Source organism: Odocoileus virginianus, chromosome 3 (assembly GCF_023699985.2).
Source record: "Odocoileus virginianus isolate 20LAN1187 ecotype Illinois chromosome 3, Ovbor_1.2, whole genome shotgun sequence".
Classification (NCBI taxonomy): Eukaryota; Metazoa; Chordata; class Mammalia; order Artiodactyla; family Cervidae; genus Odocoileus; species Odocoileus virginianus.
The window spans coordinates 23,649,746-23,672,608 of NC_069676.1; the positions used below are offsets into that span (position 1 = coordinate 23,649,746).

Below are 22,863 nucleotides of genomic sequence, written 5' to 3' on the forward strand. Positions count from 1 at the left end.
TTTTGAATTCACTCCGTTGTTTTGATTGGAGTTGTAGAACTTTTCAAAATTTAATTTTCAATTCAGGAAGCTCTTAGGAATGCTGCTTGACTTCAAATTCAAATGATAGGATGGAAAACAAGGTATCAAAGAAAGTAAGAGGAAACCTAAGTTAGTAGCTGCAAGATATCCCAGTTGAATTTAAAAACTCTAGGGGCCTTGGGCACTACTTCCTTTTTATTGCTTTTGTTTTTTCTTTTTTCTTTTTCTTTTTTCATAGGCACTGCTTAGTTTTATAGTTATTTGTTTGAAAGAGAATAAAGATAAAAGCTCAGTCCAACTTAGTACCAGATATCTGCTTATAAAAAGAGAGTAGGAATGCATTATTCTCTAAATAATCAATTTCTATATTTTCTAACCAGCTATCTGTGCTGGAACATATGGTTCACATGATGTTGGGAGACTAATATTCTTCCTTTGATTTTTGAAGAGTTGGCCCCTTCCCTTCTGCCTGATTCTAACAAATTTAGGGGGAGGAGATGATTTTAAAAGCATGAACAACATTTGACATAAGAATTATGTAAGACAAAGGAGTAACTTTCATATTATACATTTGAGGCTATATAAATACACTAAAATACTCAACTTTAATATATACCTCGGTATTCAATAGAAGATCACCATAAAGGTAATGCAATATCATTAAAAGTCAAAGGAAGATAAACTGTATTCATTTCACAGCTTATTGATGCAGTCAAGAAAGTGTATTGATGCATTTCATATTAATATTCAAGATGAAAGTCAAAACAAAATGACTTGCACTTCAAAATGATGGCAGAATAAGAAGCTCTAGGAATTGGTTCTCCCACTTAAATAATTTTTGAGCTGGCAAGAACTGTCAGAACCAACATTTATTAGCTCTGGATTCTAGTAGAATACTTTCAGTATCCAGGAAAGTGCCTGATGAACAAAGGTGCTGGCATTCAAGGAAATCTTGTCAGGTCATTGGCTAACTGCAGAGGCAGTGAAATAGGAGACTTTAGTAACCACACAAGACAAAAATTATGGGCTCTGCAAAATTAGTTTGGAAAAGTAACTAAACAAACATACAAACTGTAGAGGAGGGAAGAATTGTATACAGTCTTGGGGAGGGAGAAAGAATCTGATTTCCAGAGTTACTGTATTATAATATTCAAAATGTCTAGTCCTCAACAAACAAGTACAGAGATCACAAAGTAAAGTATGGCTCATTTATTGGAAAAAAATTAATCAATAAAAACTATCCATGAAGAAGCCTAGGCATTGAACTTTTGGACTTAATGAATGAATACTTTAAAATAAGTGTCTTAAATATCCTCAAAGAGCTGAAAGAAACCATGAACAAAGAAGTAAAGGAAATAAGAAGAATGATACACGTACAGGTAGAAAATATATGAAGGGATAAAAATTATAAAAAGAAACTAAGTAGAAATTCTGAAGTTAGGAAACAAAATAGTTGAAATGAAAAAAAAAATGACTGAAATGGTTCAATAGCAGATATAAGCTGGATGATGACAGAATCAAGAAAACTTGAAGACAGGACAACTGAAATTACCTGATGTAAGGAGGAGGAAGAAAAAGGAATACAGAGAAGTGAACAGAGCCTCAGAGATTTATGGACACTATGGAAAGCTACCAAGTATACCAACGTACATTATAGGAGCAGATAACTAAAGAAGATGCAGAAAAGGAAAAGGGAATTTAAATGGTGCACAAAAATCAAGCACAAAAGAAAGCAGCTTGAAGGAATTGAGTAACAAATAGATGCAAACTACAGAGAAAGCAAATAGCAGAATGGCAGAATCATGTCCTCGATTATCAGTAGTATTTTAAAAGTAGATGGATTAGACCCAGCAAAAAAAAGACAGTGACTAGAACAATGAATTAAGAAATGTGATCTAAGTATACACATACACTTATACTAGAGTAACTTCCACCTCTAAGAAACAAATAGTGAAAGGATAAAAAAGATATTCCATTCACATAGTAGCCCAAAGACAGCTGGCATGGCTATACTAATATCAGAGAACATCAAATAGATGCCAAGTCAAATTTTTACAGAATACAGGGATATTAATATTGATAAAAGGGTTAATTTATCAAAATTATAAATATACGTGCATCAAACAGACCCCCCCATATATGAAACAACCATTAACAGAATTTAAGGGAGAAATAAATAGTAATAGTCATAGGGTAGAGACTTCAATATCCTACTTTTAATAATGGATAGAAAGTGTACACAGAAGATCAAGAGCAATTAGAATTGATCAACACTACAAACAAGCTAGATCTAACAGACATATTCAGGATAATCCATCCAACAATAGAATACACAGTCTTCTCAAGTGCTCAGGGCACATTCTCCAGGATAGATCATATATATTAGGCCACAAAATAATTCTAAATAAGTTTAAAAGGATTGAAATTATACAAAGTAGCTTCGCCAATCACAATGGAATAAATCTAGAAATTAATGACAAAAGGAAAACTGAGAGATTTGAAAATAAGTGGAAATAGCACATTCTTACAGAATCAATGGGTCAAAGAAAAAATCACAAGGGAAATTAAATATCTGGAGATAAAAAGAAAAATGCAAGAACAACATACTGAGACTTAGAGGATGCAGTGAAGACAGTGCCAGAGGGAAACCTAGAGATGAAACATGTACATTAAAAAAGGAGAACTATGTCAAATTAGCAACCTAACTTCATACCTTGAAGTTAGAACTTAAAGAAAAAGAGAAAACTAAACCCAGAGTCAGTAGGAGGAAATAATAAACATTAAGTCAGAGATAAAACAGAATAGAAAAACAATAGAAAAATCAATGAAACCAAAAAGTTGGTTCTTGGAAGGGATCAACAAAGTTGACAAATCTTTAATTATATTAACAAAAAAATAAAAGAAAAAAATAACTAAAAACAAGTAAAACTAGGGATATTACTACTAACCTTAAAGAAATTTAAAAGATTATGAGTGAATACTATGAATAATTGGATGCAAACCAACTGTATTATCTAGATAAAATGAACAAATTCCTAGGAAGACGTAAGTTGCCAAAACTGATTCAAGAAAATTTGAAAATCTCGACAGACCTGTAGCAAGTAAAGAGATTGACTCTTTAATCAACATCTTTCAACTAAGTCCACTTCACTGTGGACTTCATGGCTTCACTGTGAATTCATCAAACATTTTAAGAACAGTAAACACTAATTTCACACAAACTCATTTAAAAAACAGAAAAGGAGACTACTTCCTAACATATTGCCCAAATATCAAAGTCACACAAAGATACTGTTGAAAAAAAGTATAAACCCATATTACCTAAGAATATAGATGCAAAACTCCTCAGCAAAATAGTAGCAAACTGGGCCCAAAAGGACATTCATTACAAACAGTATGCATCATGAATAAGTAGAATTTATCACAAGGATGCTAGGGCAGACCAACATTAAAAAACCCACAATTACTATAACATAATACATTAATAGAATAAAGGAAAAATACAATATGTTCATCTCAACAGATGGCGGAAAATTATTTGACAGAATTCATGATATGATAGAAACAACCAGCAAACTAGGAATAGAAGAAAGCCTTCTCAATGTGATAAAGAGTATTTATGAAAAAACCCACAACTAACATCATATTCAGTGTTGAAAAATGGAAAGCTTTCCCCTTAAGATCAAGAACAAGACAAGAATGCCTGCTTTCTCCACTGCTTATTCAACTTTGTATTGAGAGTTCTACTCAAACCAAATAAGGTAGAAAAAGAAAAAAATATCTAAACTGGAAATTAGAAATAAAACTATTTCCATATGAAGATGATATGATTCTGTATACAGAAAATTTCAAACAATCCTCAAAAAAAACTACTAGAGCTAATAAATGAATCTAGTAGAGTTTCAGGGTATAAGATAAACATATACAAATTAATTTGGGTTGTTATACACCTGTGTTTTAAAATGTAGACTAATTATTATTCAGGTGTGGCAAGGTTAACAGATCTGGCGTTGATCACCATTGGAAAGATAGTTTGTTACAGTCCCCAGGAGGAGGGGCATGACACATCATGAGGAGGGTAACGATATGGAGGGGACATTTATAAATTAAAGGGTCAGTCAGGAGTAGAGGAAGCAGGAGGAAAATGTAGACAAGAACATTTATTGTAGTTTCCATGGGAAGGAACACATGAGTAAAGATAATCAGGGTTAGGATTAGCTAGTTTGGATAATTTCAGTGGGCTCTGGAACACTGAGGTTGTCCCTACTTGATACCTGTACCTGGGGTGTTTAGAGCAGAGGAATAGTGGCCCTGTGTTTGGGTTGGTCAGTTGTATATGAAAGGCACATTTACAGAGAAGTCTTTCACTATTTCTAGGAATTGATTGGCAACCATTGTGAGGGTAGGGGCAGTCCCTCCAGGGTCAGCAAGGCCCTGGATATCAAGTCATCTGAATTTTTTTTAAAGGCATGATTAATACAAGCAGCAATGAGTAATCCAAAAAAGAAATACAACAGTTCCATTCACAGTGGTATCCAAAAGAATAAGCTACCAATAAATAAATTTTTATCAAGGTGAAAGAGTGATACACTGAAAATTACACAACATTGCTGAAAGAAATGAAAGAAAACCTAAATGAAAATATCTTATGTTTGCATGTTGCAAAATCCAATATTGTTAAAACTCCCCAAAACTAACTACAGATTCAATGCAATCCCTACTAAAATTTAATAGCTTTCTTTGTAAAAATGGAAAAGCCAGTCCTCAAATTCATATGGAATCTCAAGGACCCAGAATAGCCAAAACAATCGATTAATAATAAAAAAGAAACAAATTGGAGGACTCACACTTCCCAATTTCAAAATGTATTACAAAGCTATAGTAATTAAAAACAGTGTCAATGTTGGTATAAAGATACATAAATAGAACAATGGAATAGAACTGAGAATTCAGAAATAAACCCAAACATCTACAGCCAGTTGGTTTTCAACAGGAGTGCAAAGACCATATCATAGGTAAAGAAGAGTTTCTTCACAAATGGAGACACACACAAAAAAGATGAAACTCCACCCCTTCCTCACTCCATAAACAAAAATTGACTAAACATGGATCTAAATATAAGAGGAAAACTATAAAACTTTCAGAAGAAATCAGGAGAAAATCTTCAAGATCTTGGATTTGAAAATGGATTATTTGATACTGAAAGCAGGAGCAACAAAATACAAAATAGTTAAATTGGACTTCATCAGAATTAAACATTTTTGTGCAGGAAAGAACATTATCAAGAAAGTGACAAGATAACCTATAGCATGAGAAAAAATATTTACAAATCATATGTCTGATACAGATTTAGTATGAAGAATGTACAATATAAAGAACTCTTACAACCCAACAACAAAAATACAAATGACCCAATTAAAAATGGGCAAAGGACTTCAACAGACATTTCTCCAAAGATGATACACAAATGGTCAATAGACACAAGGAAAGATGTTTGAAAGTATGCCTAGTACCAGGTAGATGTTAGCATGTGCACAAGAAAATCATGGCATCTCTCCAAGGAATTGTATCTGAGGACATCAGCTCATGCCCATCCACAAGGACAAGGATGTCCAGTTGGTGTGAGGACACCACAAAGGTCAGCAAATCACCAACGTAGTCCAGGTGTGCGGGAAAAAGAAATAGGTCATCTACCTTGATCAGATGCAGTGTGAGAAGGCAAATGACCCTATGGCTATTCACCAGAGCGAGGTCGTTTTCCACAGAATTAAACCAAAGACCAAGAAAAAAATTCTTGTACACAAAGCCATATCTGAATTAGTTCGAAAAGAGAAAAAATAATTATAAGGAATAACTTATTGCGAAAATGAAAAAATGAAACAACCTGTTGTGAAACCATGGTTTAACTGAAGATGTTTAGCCTAGTGTGTATTTCTTTGCAGTTTTACAAGATGTCTCTAATATTTCATTTCCTTTCCATTTTGTTATTGATATGTGGCACTATAAATCTGCTTTTGCAGTTGCGATTAATGATTGCATGAATAAAACTGGGCACTTCCTAATTTAAAAAAACTCAACATAAGCAGTCATTAATTAAGGAAATGCAGATTAAAAACCACAATGAGATGTCACTTCACAGCCACTATGATGGCTATTTTTTTTTTAATTTTATATTGGAGTATTTGATCAATAATGTTAGTTGCGGGTGTACGGCAAAGTGATTCATTCTATTCTTTTTCAAATTCTTTTCCCATTTAGGTTATTACAGGATATTGGGCAGAGTTCTCTGTATAGAAGGTCCTTATTGCTTATCTGTTTGAAATATAGCATGCATATAGGTCTGTGATTTAAAAAATAGGAAGTACTGGTAAAGATGTAGAGAAATAAGAATGCTTGTATGTTGCTAGAGGGAATGTATGATGGTGTAGATGTTGTTAGAAACAGTTTTGTGATTCATCAAAGAGCTAAAAATAGAATTACTATTATACAGATTGTATGGTCCAATAATTTCACTCCTAGGGTATGTACCAAAGAGAAATGAAAGCATATATCCACACAGAAACTTGTATACAAATGTTCATAGCAGCATTATTTTCAAAAGCTAAAAGGTAGAAACTAAATATCTGTTAACAAATGAATAAACAAATTGTGTTGTATACATACAATGAAAAATATTATTCAATCATAAAAAGGAATGCATTATTGATACTTCCTACAACTTGAACGAATATTGAAAAGATTTTGCCAACAGGAGGAAACCAGACACAAAAGATCACATGTTGTATGATTCCTTTTGTAGGAAATGCCCAGAATAGATAAGCCAGAAGCAGATTAGTGGTTGGTTGTCAGGGGATGGGTAGAAGGGATTATGGGGAATCATTACTTAATGGGTAGTAAATAATGCTTCTTCTGGGATGGAGAAAAATGTTGAAACTCAAGACAGGTTGTGGTTATACAACATTATGAACACACTAAATGCCACTGAACTGTATCCATTTAAAAATGGTTAATTGTATTTATGTGAATTTCACCTCCTTTAAAAGAAAATTAATTTCTGGTTAGCTCTGAATGGTTAAGAAAATTGTCATCATTATGTCCATTTCACTGAATGTTATTAGGGAAAAAAAAATTGGGTTGGTATAATTTTAGATGAATGAACTCAAAGTTCACATAGGTACTCAATACTCCTCTGACATCAAAATACTATAATTTCCTATTGGAAAATATGTATTCTTCCTCTCTGAGAAAACTATTTATTATTCTCCACTCTTTCCTCAAATATCATTTCATACTTTTTTTCTCATCAAAATTCCACCTTCATCCCAAATGATCACCTCATCAATAATTCATTGAAAAAAATAGAGGCTGCCAGATAGCTATTCCCTCACTTTCTCATCAGCCCATATATAAACCTTCCTGCAGCAGACTGTACTAATCTCTTTCCCAATGACTGTTTCCCCATTTATCCCTTTCTACCAGACACCCAATTTGGATTAGCCAGCAGCCATGTGTTTAGGGAAGCTTGGTCTTGTCCATTTCCAGCAAATGAATCACTGTTGCTCAGCCAGCCCTGTTGGGCTCCATTCCCAGGTATAAAAGATTATTTTAGGCATGAGCCTGCAATCCAATAGAGGCCCCTGGAGCATTTAGAAAAGGCTCTTTACCAGAGTTTTAAAAACATATACAGGAGGAAGAACATATCTTTTTTGCAGGATGTTCTGACTGCATATAATGCTTGGAATTGTTGCAGTTACTGTGTAAGCAATACAGTCAACACTGCGGATGGGAGAGCAAAGGATGGGTAACACCTGTGTTCTTGTTGACATTCTTGAGCTGTTGAATGAGCAAATTCTGGAACTGCTCCATCTCTGGACTTACTCTTATGTGCGATGATAGCTGGCCTTAACATATTACTTTAATTGTGTTTCTGTTGAAGGAAAAAGCACCCTTACTTAACAAATGGAGAGGCTTTCTTCTATCAAAGGCCAAGCCCTTTCACTTGTCTTTGAATCTCATCTTCTCTAATCTGCCGAAAGCCTTTGCTCCTGTAATTTCCATAGCCCCCCAGTCCCCTTCCATTTCTGCATTCTCTTTCTCTCTCTTACTCTTTCTGGATGATTCTGCTCAGCATATAAACATGTCATAGTAATTGCAATAAACAAAAGCTGTCTGTTGAACTCTCCCCCACCTCCTCCTCTAATCATCATCCCATTTGTATGCTTCTTTTCCCACTCAAACTTCTTAAAATGATTGTCAACCCACACTGTTGTCACTTTCTTATCGTCTTCTCACTCTTTTTTATTTTCTGAAGGAAACAAATATTATTGGCTTATATAACTGGGCAATCAGAAGTAGATTTCTGTTTCACTCGCAGCTAGATTCCACAGACACCAAAGAAATTGTAGTATTCTCCTTTTACCTCTGCATCTTGGTGCTGCTCCTATGTGTTGGCTTCATGATTTCCCAGTGCAGACAAGCCTTCTTCACACATTGGGGAAGATGCTACCTGTCACCTTCCAGGTTCAGGTCCTCAATAGTAAAACAGTGTGTCCTCCAAAAACAAGTTGGAGAAGAACTGTATTTGCCCCACCTGTGTTCATATGGCCACTCCTGGGTTGATCTTTATGGTCAGGAAAATGGGATATCATAATTGATTGGACCTAGGTCATGTGCTTCTATACCATTCCTTCTAGTAAGAAATATTGTGGTTGACGGTCCCAGGATTATTAGAAGATTGGAGCCCCAAGGAACTATTCTCCAGAAAAGGTAAACATAAAACAGAAGCCAATTAAAATTCACCCTCTGTGTTCAGCACAATTACATCGTCATGCTCATAAGGATGTGCTTCCCCCCAAATGTTCCTGCCTAAGATCGTGTGTCTATTCTACATTAATCCAAAATGTACTTTCCCTCTCAAAAGGAGACAACCTAAAGTCATATCAAGTTCCTACATCTGGCTTCACATTTTGTGTGTATCTCTCTGAATCAAATCCAGATGAACCTCATCATGATACAGACATGAGACAATTTTTAAAACCCTCCCTCATATGCCTAAAATACAGAGAAAACAGGATAATCACGGTATTATTCTCCTTTAAAGGAGGGGGGAAAGGAAACAATTTACAGTTGTCATAGGCCATTGAAAGCATCACATTCTCTCAGTTAGCAATAATAAGGCCTATCCTGGTGATGCAATGAGTGTGGAGGTGGAAGTTTCTGGTCTGTTTGATTCTGTTTCTAACCTCTGGGAGCCTTCTTTGTCCTTTTCTTCCATGGTCACAGTCAAGAAGAAAGCTAGAAGGCATGCCTTTGGTAGGGGGTGTACTATGTTTTAGTTTTGGGTGTATCACTAATTCCTCTATTTGTCAAGACCATTTCAGTTACATTACAGAAAACTAATGCAAATTGGTTTCCATTAAGAAGATAATTAATTGGTTCATTTAAATGAAAAGTAGAGGCACCCCTAAATTCTGAGTCTTAAATTAGATTCTCAGAATTCCCTTCCTTCCTCCCTCTCTCTCTCCTAACCTCTCTCCCTTTTATGCTACAGAGGAAAATTCCCTGTGACTGTGAAGAGGGCTACCCTGGATTATTTCCCTCTCCTAATCTCTGTTCTTCACCTCTGCCCCCCGCCCCCACTACTCTACTAAAACTGATTGTGCCTAGGTTGCCTGTGAGTCTCATTTTTCCAAATGCAATGTACCCATTTGGGGCCATCTTTTTCAATAGCCCAGTAAAATATTACATGTTTGAGGATGCCATGCCTCATGAAACACTGTCTTCTTACTGCTTCCAGAACACGAGTCTCCGGATTTCTTCCTGATTCTTAGCTCCCTTGGCTAGATTTTCATTGTTTTCCACATCTCTAAATATAAAAATCTGAAAGTCCTAGCAGATCTCATTAGGTGCCATGGTTGAAACACTAGTCATACACCTGTTTATGGCTCCCAATTTTGCTACACATACCATTTAGCTTATATATCCAACAACCTACTTACTATTGTCACTCGAATACTTACTAGGCAACCAACAATTAATGCCTTCATTAAAAAAGAATGAAATAATGCCATTTGCAACAACATGGATGCATCTAGAGATTATTATACTAAGTTAGAAAGAGAAAGACAGATACCATGTAACATCATTTATATGTGGAATCTAAAATATGACACAAGTGCACTTATCTACAAGACAGAGACAGACTCACAGACACAGAGACAGACCTGTGGCTGCCAAAGGGGAGAAGGGGTGAGGGAGGCGTGGATTGGGAGTTTGGGGTTAGCAGATGCAAAGTATTACATACAGAATGGACAGACAATAAGGTCCTTCTGTATTGCATAGGGTACTATGTTCAATATCCTGGAATACTGTAGTGGAAAGGAATATGGAAAGAATATACATATATATCTGAATTATATTGTATAGCAGAAATAAACACAACATTGTAGATCAACTGTACTGCAATAAAATAAATTCTAAGGAAGGATGAATATATTCAAAATTAACTCCTCATATTCTATAGCTTCCCAGGACTTCCCTCTTCTTAATAAATGGAACCAGTCATCCATATGTTTAAGCCACAAGTATATTTAAAACTTCTCTTTCTTTCACCGTCTACCCAATCCTTCATAGAGGACAATTATTAAAACCACCTCATTAAGTAATGTGAATTGTTATGTTTATCTCCTCTTGTTGTTTCTCTTCGATCATCTCCTCCACAATCCACACCCACATACACAGCAAGTAATATTGTAGAAGAGGTTTCCAGTGTCGCTCAAAAACCACTCAAAAACAAATTGAGTCTCGGCAACCCTTGCAGAACTCATGCTACAGAGAGGAGTGACTATTTAAAAACAAAGCTTCCCTTGTGCTTAAAGTTTTGCAAGCTGAGTTGGACTAGTACTACAAGCGACTAAATTCCCTGGCAATAAATAACTGAGGCAAGCACTGTAAAAATTACCTATCCTACCTGTGGAGTGGGCAAGAACCCCTGTGTCTGAAGATACTTTCAGGTCACAGAACTGGTTTGGTCTCTTTCCAGTTTTACAGCTAAAAGCAAACAACAAATTCCTCATCCTACCCTCATCCTAGACAAAACAGACTTTTACATTTATTAACATTTCTGCTTTTAACAAGTTATTTCTAGCCATTCCTAGGTGTATGCACCTCTTAATATAGACTTCCCACATCTTTAATTTAGAAGCATGGTTACCTCCTGTTTTAGTTTGCTGGGGCTACTGTTAGAGTACCACAAACTGACTGGCTTAAATATACATTTATTATCTCACTGCCTTGGAGGCCAGAAGTTCAAAATCAAGTGTCAGTAGGGTTAGTTCCTTCTAAAGGCTGTGATAGGGCATCCCTTCTATGTCTCTTTTCTGGCTTCTGGCAATCTTTGGTGTTCCTTGGCTTCTAGAAGCATGACTTTGGTCTCTACAGCTTCATCTTTGCATAACTTCTCTCTGTATGTTTGTGTCCAAATTTCCACTTTTCTAAGGATGCAGCCTTATTGGATTAGGAGCCTATCCTACTCCAACATGTCCTCATTTTAACTAATTACATCTGCAAAAACCATATTGCCAAATAAAGTTGTGTTCTGAGATACTAGGAGTTAGACCTTCAACATTTGAAATTGGAAGGGACCAAATTTAACCATAATACCCCCAAGTTGGGGTAGGGCAAAGCAGGGAACTCTGAGGAGTGAAGAAATATTTATTTAAACTCTGAATGAAAATACAAATACTCACCAAAAAGTCAATTGATAGTTAAAATATAATGTTAGGGATCCAGGCAAAGAGACTCCTAAGATCCATTTAATCTCCAAATACGTCCTCTGGGTCATATGACTATATAATTTTTCAATGTCTAGAAGTTTATTTCTGTTTTTTAAATAAGTTTATTTGCATCATTTTTTTTTAGATTCCATGTATAAGTGATATCACATGATATTTTTTCTCTGCCCAATTTATTTAATTTAATAGGACAATCTCTAGGTCCATTCATGTTGCTGCAAATGGCATTATTTCATTCTGTTCTATGGCTGAGTAATGTTCTGTGCATGTGTGTGTATCACATCTTCTTTATCCATTCATCTGTCCATGGGCATTTAGGTTGCTTTCATGTACTGGCTGTTGGAAACATTGCTGCCAAGAACATGGGGGTGTGTGTAAATTTTCAAACTAAAGTTTTTGTTTTTCCCAGATACATGCCCAGGAGTAAGATTACTGAGTCATATGGCAACTTTGTAGTTTGTTAAGGAACCTTCATTCTGCTCTCCATAGCAGTTGTACCAGTTTGCATTCCCACCAACAGTCTGAGAGGGTTCTCTTTTCTCTACATCCTTTCCTCTCCAGCATTTATTAGTTGCAGACTTTTGGATAATGCCCATTATGATTGGTGTGATACTTCATTGTAATTTTGACTTGTATCTCTCTAACCATTAACAGTGTTGAGCATCTTTTCATGTGCCTGTTTCCCATCTGTATATCTTCCTTGGAGAAATGTCTTTTTAGGTCTTTCAATCATTTTTTTTTAATTGGGTTGTTTATTTTGTTAATATTGAGCTTTATGACCTTTTGTATATTTTGGAATTTAATCTGGTCTTACATTTAGATCTTTAGTCTATTTTGCATTTAATTTTGTATATGGTGTTAGGGAATGCTTTGATTTTAATCTTTTACATGTAGCTGTCCAGTTTTCCCAGCACCACTACTTGAGGAGACTGTCTTTTCTCCATTGTATAGTCTTGCTTCCTTTGTTATAGATTATTTGACCATAAGTGCATGGGCTTATTTCTAAGCTTTCTGTCCTATTCCACTGATGGGTTATGTCTGTTTTTGTGTTTTGATCACTATAGCTTTCAAGTACAGTCTGAAGTGAGGGAAGCAGGAATCCGCTAGCTCCGTTCTTTCTTAAGATTGTTCTGCCCACTGGGGCCCTTTTGTGTTTCCATACAAATTAACATTTTTTTCTAGTTCTGTGATAAATGCCATGGGTAATTTGATAGGGATTGCATTGAATCAGTCTAGTCAAAGCTATGGTTTTTCCAGAAATGTATGGATGTGAGAGTTGGACTATAAAGAAAGCTGAATGCTGAAGAATTGATGCTTTTGAACTGTGGTGTTGGAGAAGACTCTTGAGAGTCCCTTGGACTGCAAGGAGATCCAACCAGTCCATCCTAAAGGAGATTAGTCCTGGGTGTTCATTGGAAGGAGTGATGTTGAAGCTGAAACTCCAATACTTTGGCCACCTGATGCGAAGAGCTGACTCATTTGAAAAGACCCTGATGCTGGGAAAGATTGAAGGTGGGAGGAGAAGGGGATGACAGAGGATGAGATGGTTAGATGGCATCACCGACTCAATGGACATGAGTTTGAGCAAACTCTGGGAGTTGGTGGTGGACAGGGAGGCCTGGTGTGCTGCAGTCCATGGGGTCACGAAGAGTCAGACATGACTGAGCAACTGAACTGACTGAACACTGAATCTGTAGATTGTCTTGGATAGTATCATTTTAATAATATTGGTTCTTCTAATCCAATATGTTAAATCTTTCCATCTGTTTGTGTTGTCTTTTTTTCCCATCAGTGTCTTATAGTTTTCAGAGTACAGGTCTATTGCCTCCTTAGGGTTTTTTATTGATGCAATGATTGGGATCAATCTTGAATACTATTTTTCCATTTAATTAATCACAAAGCCATCTCATAAATATTTCTTGTCTATTTCTTCTCTTCACTACTAATAGGCACTTATCATTTCTAAAGTGGATTTTTGCAAGAGTCTATACACTGATATACCTGACTCTGGTCTTCTAATAATTACTCTCTTCTCAGTTTTCTCTAAGTTTTCTCTCTGAGGGCAAATTTGAATACACTTCAAACACTTTAATGTCTCCCCTTTGCCTGTAGGCCAACTCTGAATGTTTTGATGGAAAGAGCATGAGCTTTGACATCAGAGAGACAAATGGATAGATCCTAACTTGATCTGAGACCTCAGGGAAGTCAGTGTTTGTGCTTCTGTTCCATGGGGTGTGGTGGAAGACAGTTACATGGTAACAAATAGTTACAATGGACAGAGATGGTGGTGGTAAAATGGGAGAAGGATTATGAGAGCACTTGGTAAGGACATCTAACCCAAACTTGAAAGAGGAAGAAAAACAGGTTGGAGTAAATGGCCATCTAATTGAAAATCCAAAAGGAGAAATTTGTTGAATAACAGAAAAGGAATGAGAGGAGAGCAATTCTCTGCAGAAGCAGAGGGAAAAGGATGAATTAATTAAAACTTGACTATAAGGAACAAGGGGCTTCCCAGGGGACACTAGTGGTAAAGAATCTGCCTGTCAGTACAGGAGACGGGTTCAATCTCTAGGTTGGGAAAATCCCCTGGAGTAGGAAATGGTTATCCACCCCAGTATTGTTGCCTGGAGAATCCCATAGACAGAGGAGCCAGGTAAACTACAGTTCATGGGGTCACAAAAGAGGAACACACGACTGTGCACAAGGAACAAAGCCCTTTTTTTAAATAGATGAGACAGGTAATAGAGAATATATTACTTTTAAGAAATTGAATGTGGTGTAATAGTAATATACTGGGAGTGGTGTAACATCAAACTGGAGAAACAAATAGGGGATTAGGCCACAAAGGATTGTAAAATTTGTTAAGAAGTATATGTTTGATCCTGAGAGTAAATTGGGGCTAATTTAGGATCTAAGTAAGGAAAAATATGAGGTCTGAGTTGCAGAATCTTCCCTCTGGCTGTAGTGTTGAGGAGCCATTAATAAGCACCATAATGAAAATAAAGTGGGAGAAGTTTCTAGAGTCGGTGGCCTGGGCAAGGGCAGTGGTGATAGAGAAAAGAAGATGGATCAAAGAACTCTTTGAGATGCATCATTCATAGTACTTAGCATTTGGATGTGGGGGGTGAGCAGAGGAGAGAATCAAAGCAGCATGGATTTCTGATATAGCCACAAGAGAACTGTTGGCAGCTATCCTTGGCTTAGGGGATGTGAGAGCAGGAACAGATTTGGGACAGGAAGCTAATGGACAGGTAGAGCTTGAGTTGCCTCTTTGAGCCTTGGTGGACCTATCAGTAGGCAGTTGGAAGTTCACACATGGGATCAGGAGGAAGACTTGGTTCTTTTTGATAGGTTGTGTGCTCTGAAGGCAAGTCATCAAAGAAGAATGTCTAGAAAAAGCATACAAGTGGGCTGCAATCCCACAAAAGGGTTCTCATCATTTCCAAAATGGGAATACACATTTCCAGGGCCAGTGGGAGAAAAATACAGAAGGCTAACATATATAGGAGTACCTTGCAGAGTGCTTAGTTCACAGTTAAGAGTTCAACAAATATATTAGTGAATGAATAAATGAATAATTAAACAAAAGTATACACCTAATTTACTAATTTCCTTGTAGAGATTAAGCAAAGTGAAAGTTAGCTTGCCATCCCTGAAACAGTCTTAAGAAGAAAATGAAGGTTATGCCCATGCAAAAAGACACCTGCACTTATCAACAGAGCCAAGACTTATAAGAGACAGAGGATTTTGCTTTTTCTTAGACAAGAAAGTCACATTTATTAGTACTCGGTCAGCTATTTAAAACTGACCTCAGTTTGATCTTGACATTTACAAGCAAAAGGAAGTCTTTAGTTATGTAATAGGCCAGAAATCCATTCGTCCCTCCTATAACAATGACAACAGAAGCCCATTTGTCATTATGCTTGATTCTACTCGAAACAACACATCTCTTCACCAGCTTGTAGTCTTTTCTTACATTCCCTGAGGTTCCCAGTCAATACGCAACAATTCAGTAAGGGGGTTAAAATTAACGATTGCTTGGATACAAGGGGGGGTGTGTGTGTTTGTGTGTGTGAAGGGGGAAATCTTCCATAGTAAAATAAACTAGACCGAAATCGTTTAACAAAATTCTCAATTACTAGGTTTCATAGTGATAAGGAAAGACTTTCCAAGTTAAACAAGCTGTTTGTGATTTTGTGGCATTAAAGTAGACTTCCAAACAGACTGGAAAACAAAAACTCATTCACAAAAACTCATGATTTCGGCTTGGCATATCAGGCATAATTTCTGAGCATTTGCAGAAATGAATACTCCTACCAAGGGCACATTACTTATTTCAAATAAACTTGACATCAAGGGATCCACTGTTGCATTTAAACAATGAAAAAAGAACCAGAACATTTTTGAGACAATCTCAGTATGCATCAAATCACTTTTAGCTACTCATACACATAATCGGCATCTAAAAATTTGCTGGAGATCTATGTTCTTTCTATTGCTAAATGTAAAGTAAACAGATTGAACATTAAGAGGCAAACAATGGAGTTTATTTTAGAGCCTGAGATACACAGTGATGAATAGATTTTAGTTATTAGAGTCTTTGTCTTTCTATTGGTTTGCTTACTTTGCTCAGTGTTAGAGGTAAAAAGGTCAGTTAGATGTCTCATTCAATCCCCAGAAACTACCACATAAGTCAGAGGGGTTCACAATAGTCCTTACACTAAAAGAGTATTGGTAAAGGACCAAGAAGACTGAATCTAATTCCAGCTCAAAAATTTACCTGGGATTTACAACCAGAAGTACCTGCGGAAAGTCACACTGTTGCAGAGCATTGGAATTGAATTGAGGGTCACAGAGTCATGCATTTATGAATGGCTGATTTTTGACAAGGCTGACGAGACCATTCAGTGGGGAAACATTGTCTCTTCAACAAGTTGGGAAACCAGATCTTCACATGCAAGAGAACATTGAACTTATCAGGACAAAGCACCATGTGCAACAGAATTGTCCAGGGGTTGGATGAGCAAAGGACATATTTGGCAGCCTAATATCCGTTCTCCCCTTCTTAGTAAAACTGTCTTCATACTCTTGGGGTGACAATGTACCTGGCTAAAAATCCATATTTCCTAGTCCCCATGGTAATAACTGTGGTCAAGCATAAGTAAGAATTCATTAGGGAAGTATTAGGGAAAAGCTCTTCAAAGAGGCTGCTCAGTTGTCCATCTCGGTTTTGCACTTGGTCTTTCCATCTTCTTGCTGCTCGACTCTGAATGTCTGCAGGTGCCTCTTGGACCCTGAGGATGGAAGCTATGTCTGAATGCATGGCGGCCAAGCTCAGGCCTCTGAGGGCTGCGGAGCTACTGAGCCTGTTTCTGGATCTAAGCACAGTACTTGAAACACTATAGGTGCTTAGTAAATGTTAGTTTCTCCACTCTCTGCCTACCACTGGTAATACCTGGCAAAGGTCTGATACCAACCAGGCCTGCATCCCTGTAGGATGTGAACTTAGACGTCACCCCCAAACTGTGCCCACGTTCATGCTTTGCCTCCATTGTTGCTTCTGATGTTCTTTAAGATCAAGTATAACCTCAGACAGGGAGATCCAAGGTGAAAAAAGTGAAGATTGAATATAACATAATTGGCCAAGTAAAGAGTGAGAACATAGGAAGTTGCTGTTATTAATTTTATTTTGAGCTTTCATGAATGTCTCTCTCATTGGGTAAGGGAAAAATTAGCTGGCATGTTAGCTATTACTAAGTACAAAAAAGGCAGGCTCCCATGTGCTTTACTTCAAAAGTTGAGAAATAAAACTACCATATTCTTCTCCTTTGAAATTTCTCTGCATTTTGAGTATTACCAATAAATCTCTCTTTATGAAAACAAAAGGGGCAAAATTATTTTTATGCTCCAAAAGATCCATCAAAGGCCCCTTTCTGTGTCTTGTGTATATCCTTTTCCTACCTGGGAAAAACAATAGGAAAAAAGGTCAAGTTCTCCATCAAGCCTCCCACCTCCAAGCTCTTGCTTCAAAGTATGATATTTCTTTCCCAGTTGGTTTTTATGCCACACACCACATGTAACTAATATTTTGCTAAGCATGGTGTCCAAAAGATGCCTAAAGCTAATTTTGACTACGTAATTGTTACTGGATTCACCTCCTTGGTAAGAAAATGATCACAAATTTTCTCCACTCCTGAGTTTTCTGTCCCTGAAACCCCAGGAAGTCCAGGTGCCAGCACTGTCCATTCAGCTCCCCATCTGGGCAAAAACATATTAAATAGAAGAAAATCATATATAAATCATATAGAGAATGGACAGAATGAAGCAGAAATAATGAAGGTTAAAGTAATAAAGAAGTTCCTTTACCAAATGAGGAGCTGAGGAAGAGGAAAAAGGAAAGCGAGGCAGTGAAAAAGCCAAGTAGGAAAAGGAGCTGGGGTGGGGATGGGGTCTTTCCTGGTTGAAAGACTCTGATATTCTTAAGCAATCACTGTGTTGTGATTTGTGTGTCTTTCAAGCACTTTGAGAGACACCAGTAAAAAAGCAAACTTACATACACACACATTAGCCCCTGACCCATGACTCAGAGGTTCACACAGTTCTGTTATGACCACTATGAGGAGTAGAGATAATTAACATTTATTGAGAACCTACTAAGAACCAGGTACAGTTACTCAAAGCTCACAACAGCCCTATGAAACCAGTGTGCTTACCCTCTTCTATAGAAGATAGCTATGACTCAGAGAGACTAAGAGAACTGCCCAAGGGTATAAAGCTAGCACGTAGTGGAGCAGAAGCAAACCCCGAACTCCCCTGGGTCTGCTGCTGGGAGCCTGGAACCAGAGATTGATGATGAATGGGAGACACGGGCCCAGCGCTGTTGCCAGAGGAAGCAGCTTAGGAGCTGGCCGGTGGCGTCCCTCTGTGCTCTGGGATCTCTGGATCTGTGCTCCACTGTGAGACTGGCTTCTCCTGACACTTTCTTAGCATAGAAGCTGTGGGCTTTCTTTGCTCCTCTGTGGTTGTAAACAGAAGCCCCTGAGCCCTTTCTTTTGTCCCTCCTCCAATGTGCACAGCTGATTGAAACCGCTAGACAGCAAAACCTGCTCTTTGATGAGTTTTTCCTGAAAACTTCTTACTCTTCTTTTCTCCTCCTTAACTCTTTTCCTTTATTCCCATTCCTCCTTCTAGTCTTTTATCTACTACCTAATTTCCAGACCTTTCCTCCCTCTGATCATAACCTACAGGAAATTTAAGTGTTTTCTTTAGCAAAACTTAGCAATGTTTTGAATTACCGTTATTACCCAGGACAAGAGATGGATTCTTATGTCCCTTTCTCCCTCTGGCCCGCTGACTTGCTGCACACTTATTTCTGAGAGCTGTGAACAGCCCAGATTAAAAGTCTAATTGCAAGTTATCCTGATCTCATATTTCTTTTGACACTAGTGACATGACTAAAGAGAAATAAAGAATAATTGTTAGCTAAGGGAAACCAACAAAGAAGTCTCTTTACTGTATGACCTCACACAGGAAGTGCCACAAACTCCTTTCTTCCTTACTATTACTAAGTTTCTTCTTTTGCATCGTGAACCAGCAGAGGTCTTGCTGGAAGGGACCCTAGGAAGCTTCAGTTTAAGTAACCTGAGACCCAGGACCTACAAATGCTTAGTGCAGATGAGTTCTGAGGCATCTGTCTGGGTTGGTTCTATGTGCATCGCTAAGAGCATTCAACCATAATAACATCAACATTTACCCTTTTCTCAGAGGCAGGACCCAGTGGTTGACAGTCCCACAAGCTTCCACTCCTTAGTTTCAGCACAAATTTTTGTCCTCAACATTTCCTCTCCTCTCCCCGCTTGTTTCTAGCCCACCAGGCCAGCCCATCTGGCCAGTGTCCAACCATAGGGCTGGCAAAATGATCTGGATTACCAATGAAAGCTAGCTAGCATTCCCACCTTCCTTGTGACAAATCCTAAATTAATGGTATTTAAAAGAAGACTTAGCATGTATACACGTAAACAGGAAAAATATACTCCACACACACACACACACACACACACACACACACACACACACACACAAACACACATACTACTGTCTAGACCACTAAAGACAATTTCTCTTTTTGCAACCACCAAGTGGCCTAGCCTGGTAAGGAAGACAGTGGCACCCAGTGGACAAATGTTTGATTGTTTGAGACAGGTGTCCCATTCAAAAATATCCTCCTCTCTGTTTTAAGAAAGGTGCTCTTACCTTTCCCTATCCTCTGTCATCATATTTTTAAGACATCTACTGAATTTAAAAATAGGGGGGAAGCAAATGTTGTTACAGTTTTAACTCATCAAGAATGAGTAGAGTGAAACACTGAAGAAATCAAAAGTTTCAGGAGTAAATCCTCTGAGACTAGTGTCTGCATTTGATTAACCTGTTTCAACAGTAACAGTGGAGACAGCCAAATCTAATAAAATACTCAACTTAATTAAAAATGTAATATTAAAAATGCCTGTAATGGGCTTTTTTCCCCACATGTAATGTTCTCCTTTGCCTCACAGCATTGCCAACTTCCAATTAAATTCCCTTGGTTGTATACAAATTTGGCAACTCCAGGGGCAATACTTCAGGAAAATAACACATACAGATCCTGCATATTAATGCTATTTTGCAGTCTATGTGGGAGCCAGATAAACACCTATTTTCACTCTCCAGCCCTTACTGTGATTCTTTTGATTGTGAGCTACTTGGGTAGAAAAGCTTTGCATGTCTTTCTTTCCCCAAACAGCTAACTAGTATCTTACTCATGATAGTTACAAAGAAATGGTGAAATCTAGTTTCCATTTTGTGCAATGAATCTGCTAAACCCTGAAAAGAAGTATCTGAGTGTTTGATGTTACATAAAGGGATCATCTAGTTAAGAATCTTAAATATTAGGGACTAGTTGCATTGGATAAAGGTATTTTATAAAGAACAAAAGGGATGAGGACTTTCATGGGTGAGTTGAATTTTACTGATTTACATTATTAAAAGCACTAAAAGACATTCAATTACAAAGTAAACATACATCTTAGTGAAACCTAATACCAGCAAGGGTGCCCTCAGTTCACCATTACCAGTTTCTTCCAGGTTTGCATGCTCTGAAATCCTTGGTTTTTATACTTTGCAATGGTACCTCATGTTTAGCATTTTAAAAAATTCTTTGTAATTCAAATTTTGCCACAATTTGAAGCTTGCTTTTTATGGTTTAGTAGCTAAGTTGTGTCCGACTCTTCTGAATCCTTGGATGGTAGCCTGCCAGGCTCCTCAGTCCAAGGGATTCTCCAGGCAAGAATACTGAAGTGGGTTGCTGTTTCATTCTCCATTGCTTCTTATGGGTGGTTTAAAAAAGAAGACCAGTTGGTAAGCCAGGTTAAGGCATGTGAGTGAGATGGAATCTCCCCAGTGGGACTGGGCCTAGGGGCACCACTGTTTCATTAATTGATGGGTGGGTCCTGTAACCCATTGCATATATCACATTTAGGAAGCCATCAGTAAACACATTCCAAAGTAAGAGAGTACATTTTTTGTATGTAGAAAAAAATGGAGGCCATTTATGTACATATCCCTATATTACCTGGGTTCCCTAGTAGCTCAGAAGGTAAAGAATCTGCCTGCAATGCAAGAGACCCAGGTTTGGCCCCTGGGTGGAAGATCCCCTGCAGAAGAGAATGACTACACACTCCAATATTCTTGCCTAGAAAATCCCATGGACAGAGGAGCCTGGCAGGCTGCAGTTCATGGAATCATAAAAGAGTTGGACATGACTTAGCCACTAATATTTCACTTCACTTTCTACATTACATGTTAATTGTATTTAGCACATTTCTCCCCTAGTCTCTGCAAAAATTCTTGTAAAATTCTATGGTACTCAACTTTTGCTATATAGACCCTTGTTATTAAAAACTCAAAATTGTTTTTTGAAAATTTCTAAAAATTTACTAGCAAAACGGCTCAATCCATGATAAATCAATCAATGTAACATTTCAAGGTCTCTGTCCTTTTTATTCCACTGACCGCCACCAACAATGAGCACCGGTGCCCTGTAGGAGGACCCAGACTCTTGGCCAAGTGCCCTCTCCCCCGGGGGAAGGGCCACAGTAACAGTAGGATTTGTGCCACATACACTATACGGTTTGCAAAGCGTAACGGTGTCGGGAAATGGTCTGAGCTTTACTGATAGTCACGCTCAGTGGCTCTGAAATAGGAGACCTGGTGTGTGTGCAGATGACCTAGAAAGCAACCTGACTGCTCAGACGAAGCTATGCTTCTCCTGTTATCTGTTTTGCCTCTGTGAGTTTCAAAACCCAAGAGGGATGCCAGTATTTGAAAAAAACTCTTTCTCCCCATAATTGGAGAAAGTTGCTCCTGTGGGTTTCCTATAGGTTTTTTCTGTTTATAATACAAATATGTTTCACTTATATGTTTACCTTATTTCAGAAGTTTACTTGCTTAAAGGTGGCTTTCCTAGCTCATGGGCTTTGGTGAATGAAAACAAAATACAAAAATGTAAGAGAAGTTTTAAAGGCTCAAAAGGTCCATACAGATTACAGTGATCATTATAATAACTGAACTGAATGAAATGCTGTGTGTGTGTGTGTGTGTATCAGTAGGTACAGAGGTTGAAACACGTATTTAGATTTTCCTCACTCTATTGCACACCGAGGAACATATATTTCCAGTCCCAGTGACAGGTATTACCTGTTCGGATAAGACTTTAGCCTTTTCTTCTGCTTCCTTCAGGCAAGTCTCCAAGGTCTCAAGTTGTGCCAAAGTAAACGCCATCTGTTCAGTTTCCAGGGAATCTTTCTTTAAAACAATAACCAAGTATTACTTTTTGACATGGGTAGTTTCCTGAGCACATCTCAGACAACTCTGGACTAAGGATAGACTTAATAAACTTACATACATCATCTCCTTTTCTTCTTTAACATAGCAATAAAACAGTGAAATGTTACAAAGACAATAGTGTTATTTTAACTGTTTAGAGTCTAAAGACAGAGTTAAAACGTGCATATTA

General features: G+C 37.5%; 1 protein-coding gene across 3 annotated transcripts in view; it reads right to left on the reverse strand.

The window, feature by feature from the left end:
- CCDC192 (coiled-coil domain containing 192) overlaps positions 1 to 22,863 on the reverse strand; it is a 199,615-nt gene that overhangs the window by 148,534 nt on the left and 28,218 nt on the right. For all 3 annotated transcript variants that reach the window (XM_020893498.2, XM_020893495.2, XM_070458790.1), the window contains exon 3: positions 22,545 to 22,652. In XM_020893498.2, the coding sequence (XP_020749157.2) occupies positions 22,545 to 22,652 (108 nt within the window). The remainder of the gene's footprint in view (positions 1 to 22,544; positions 22,653 to 22,863) is intronic.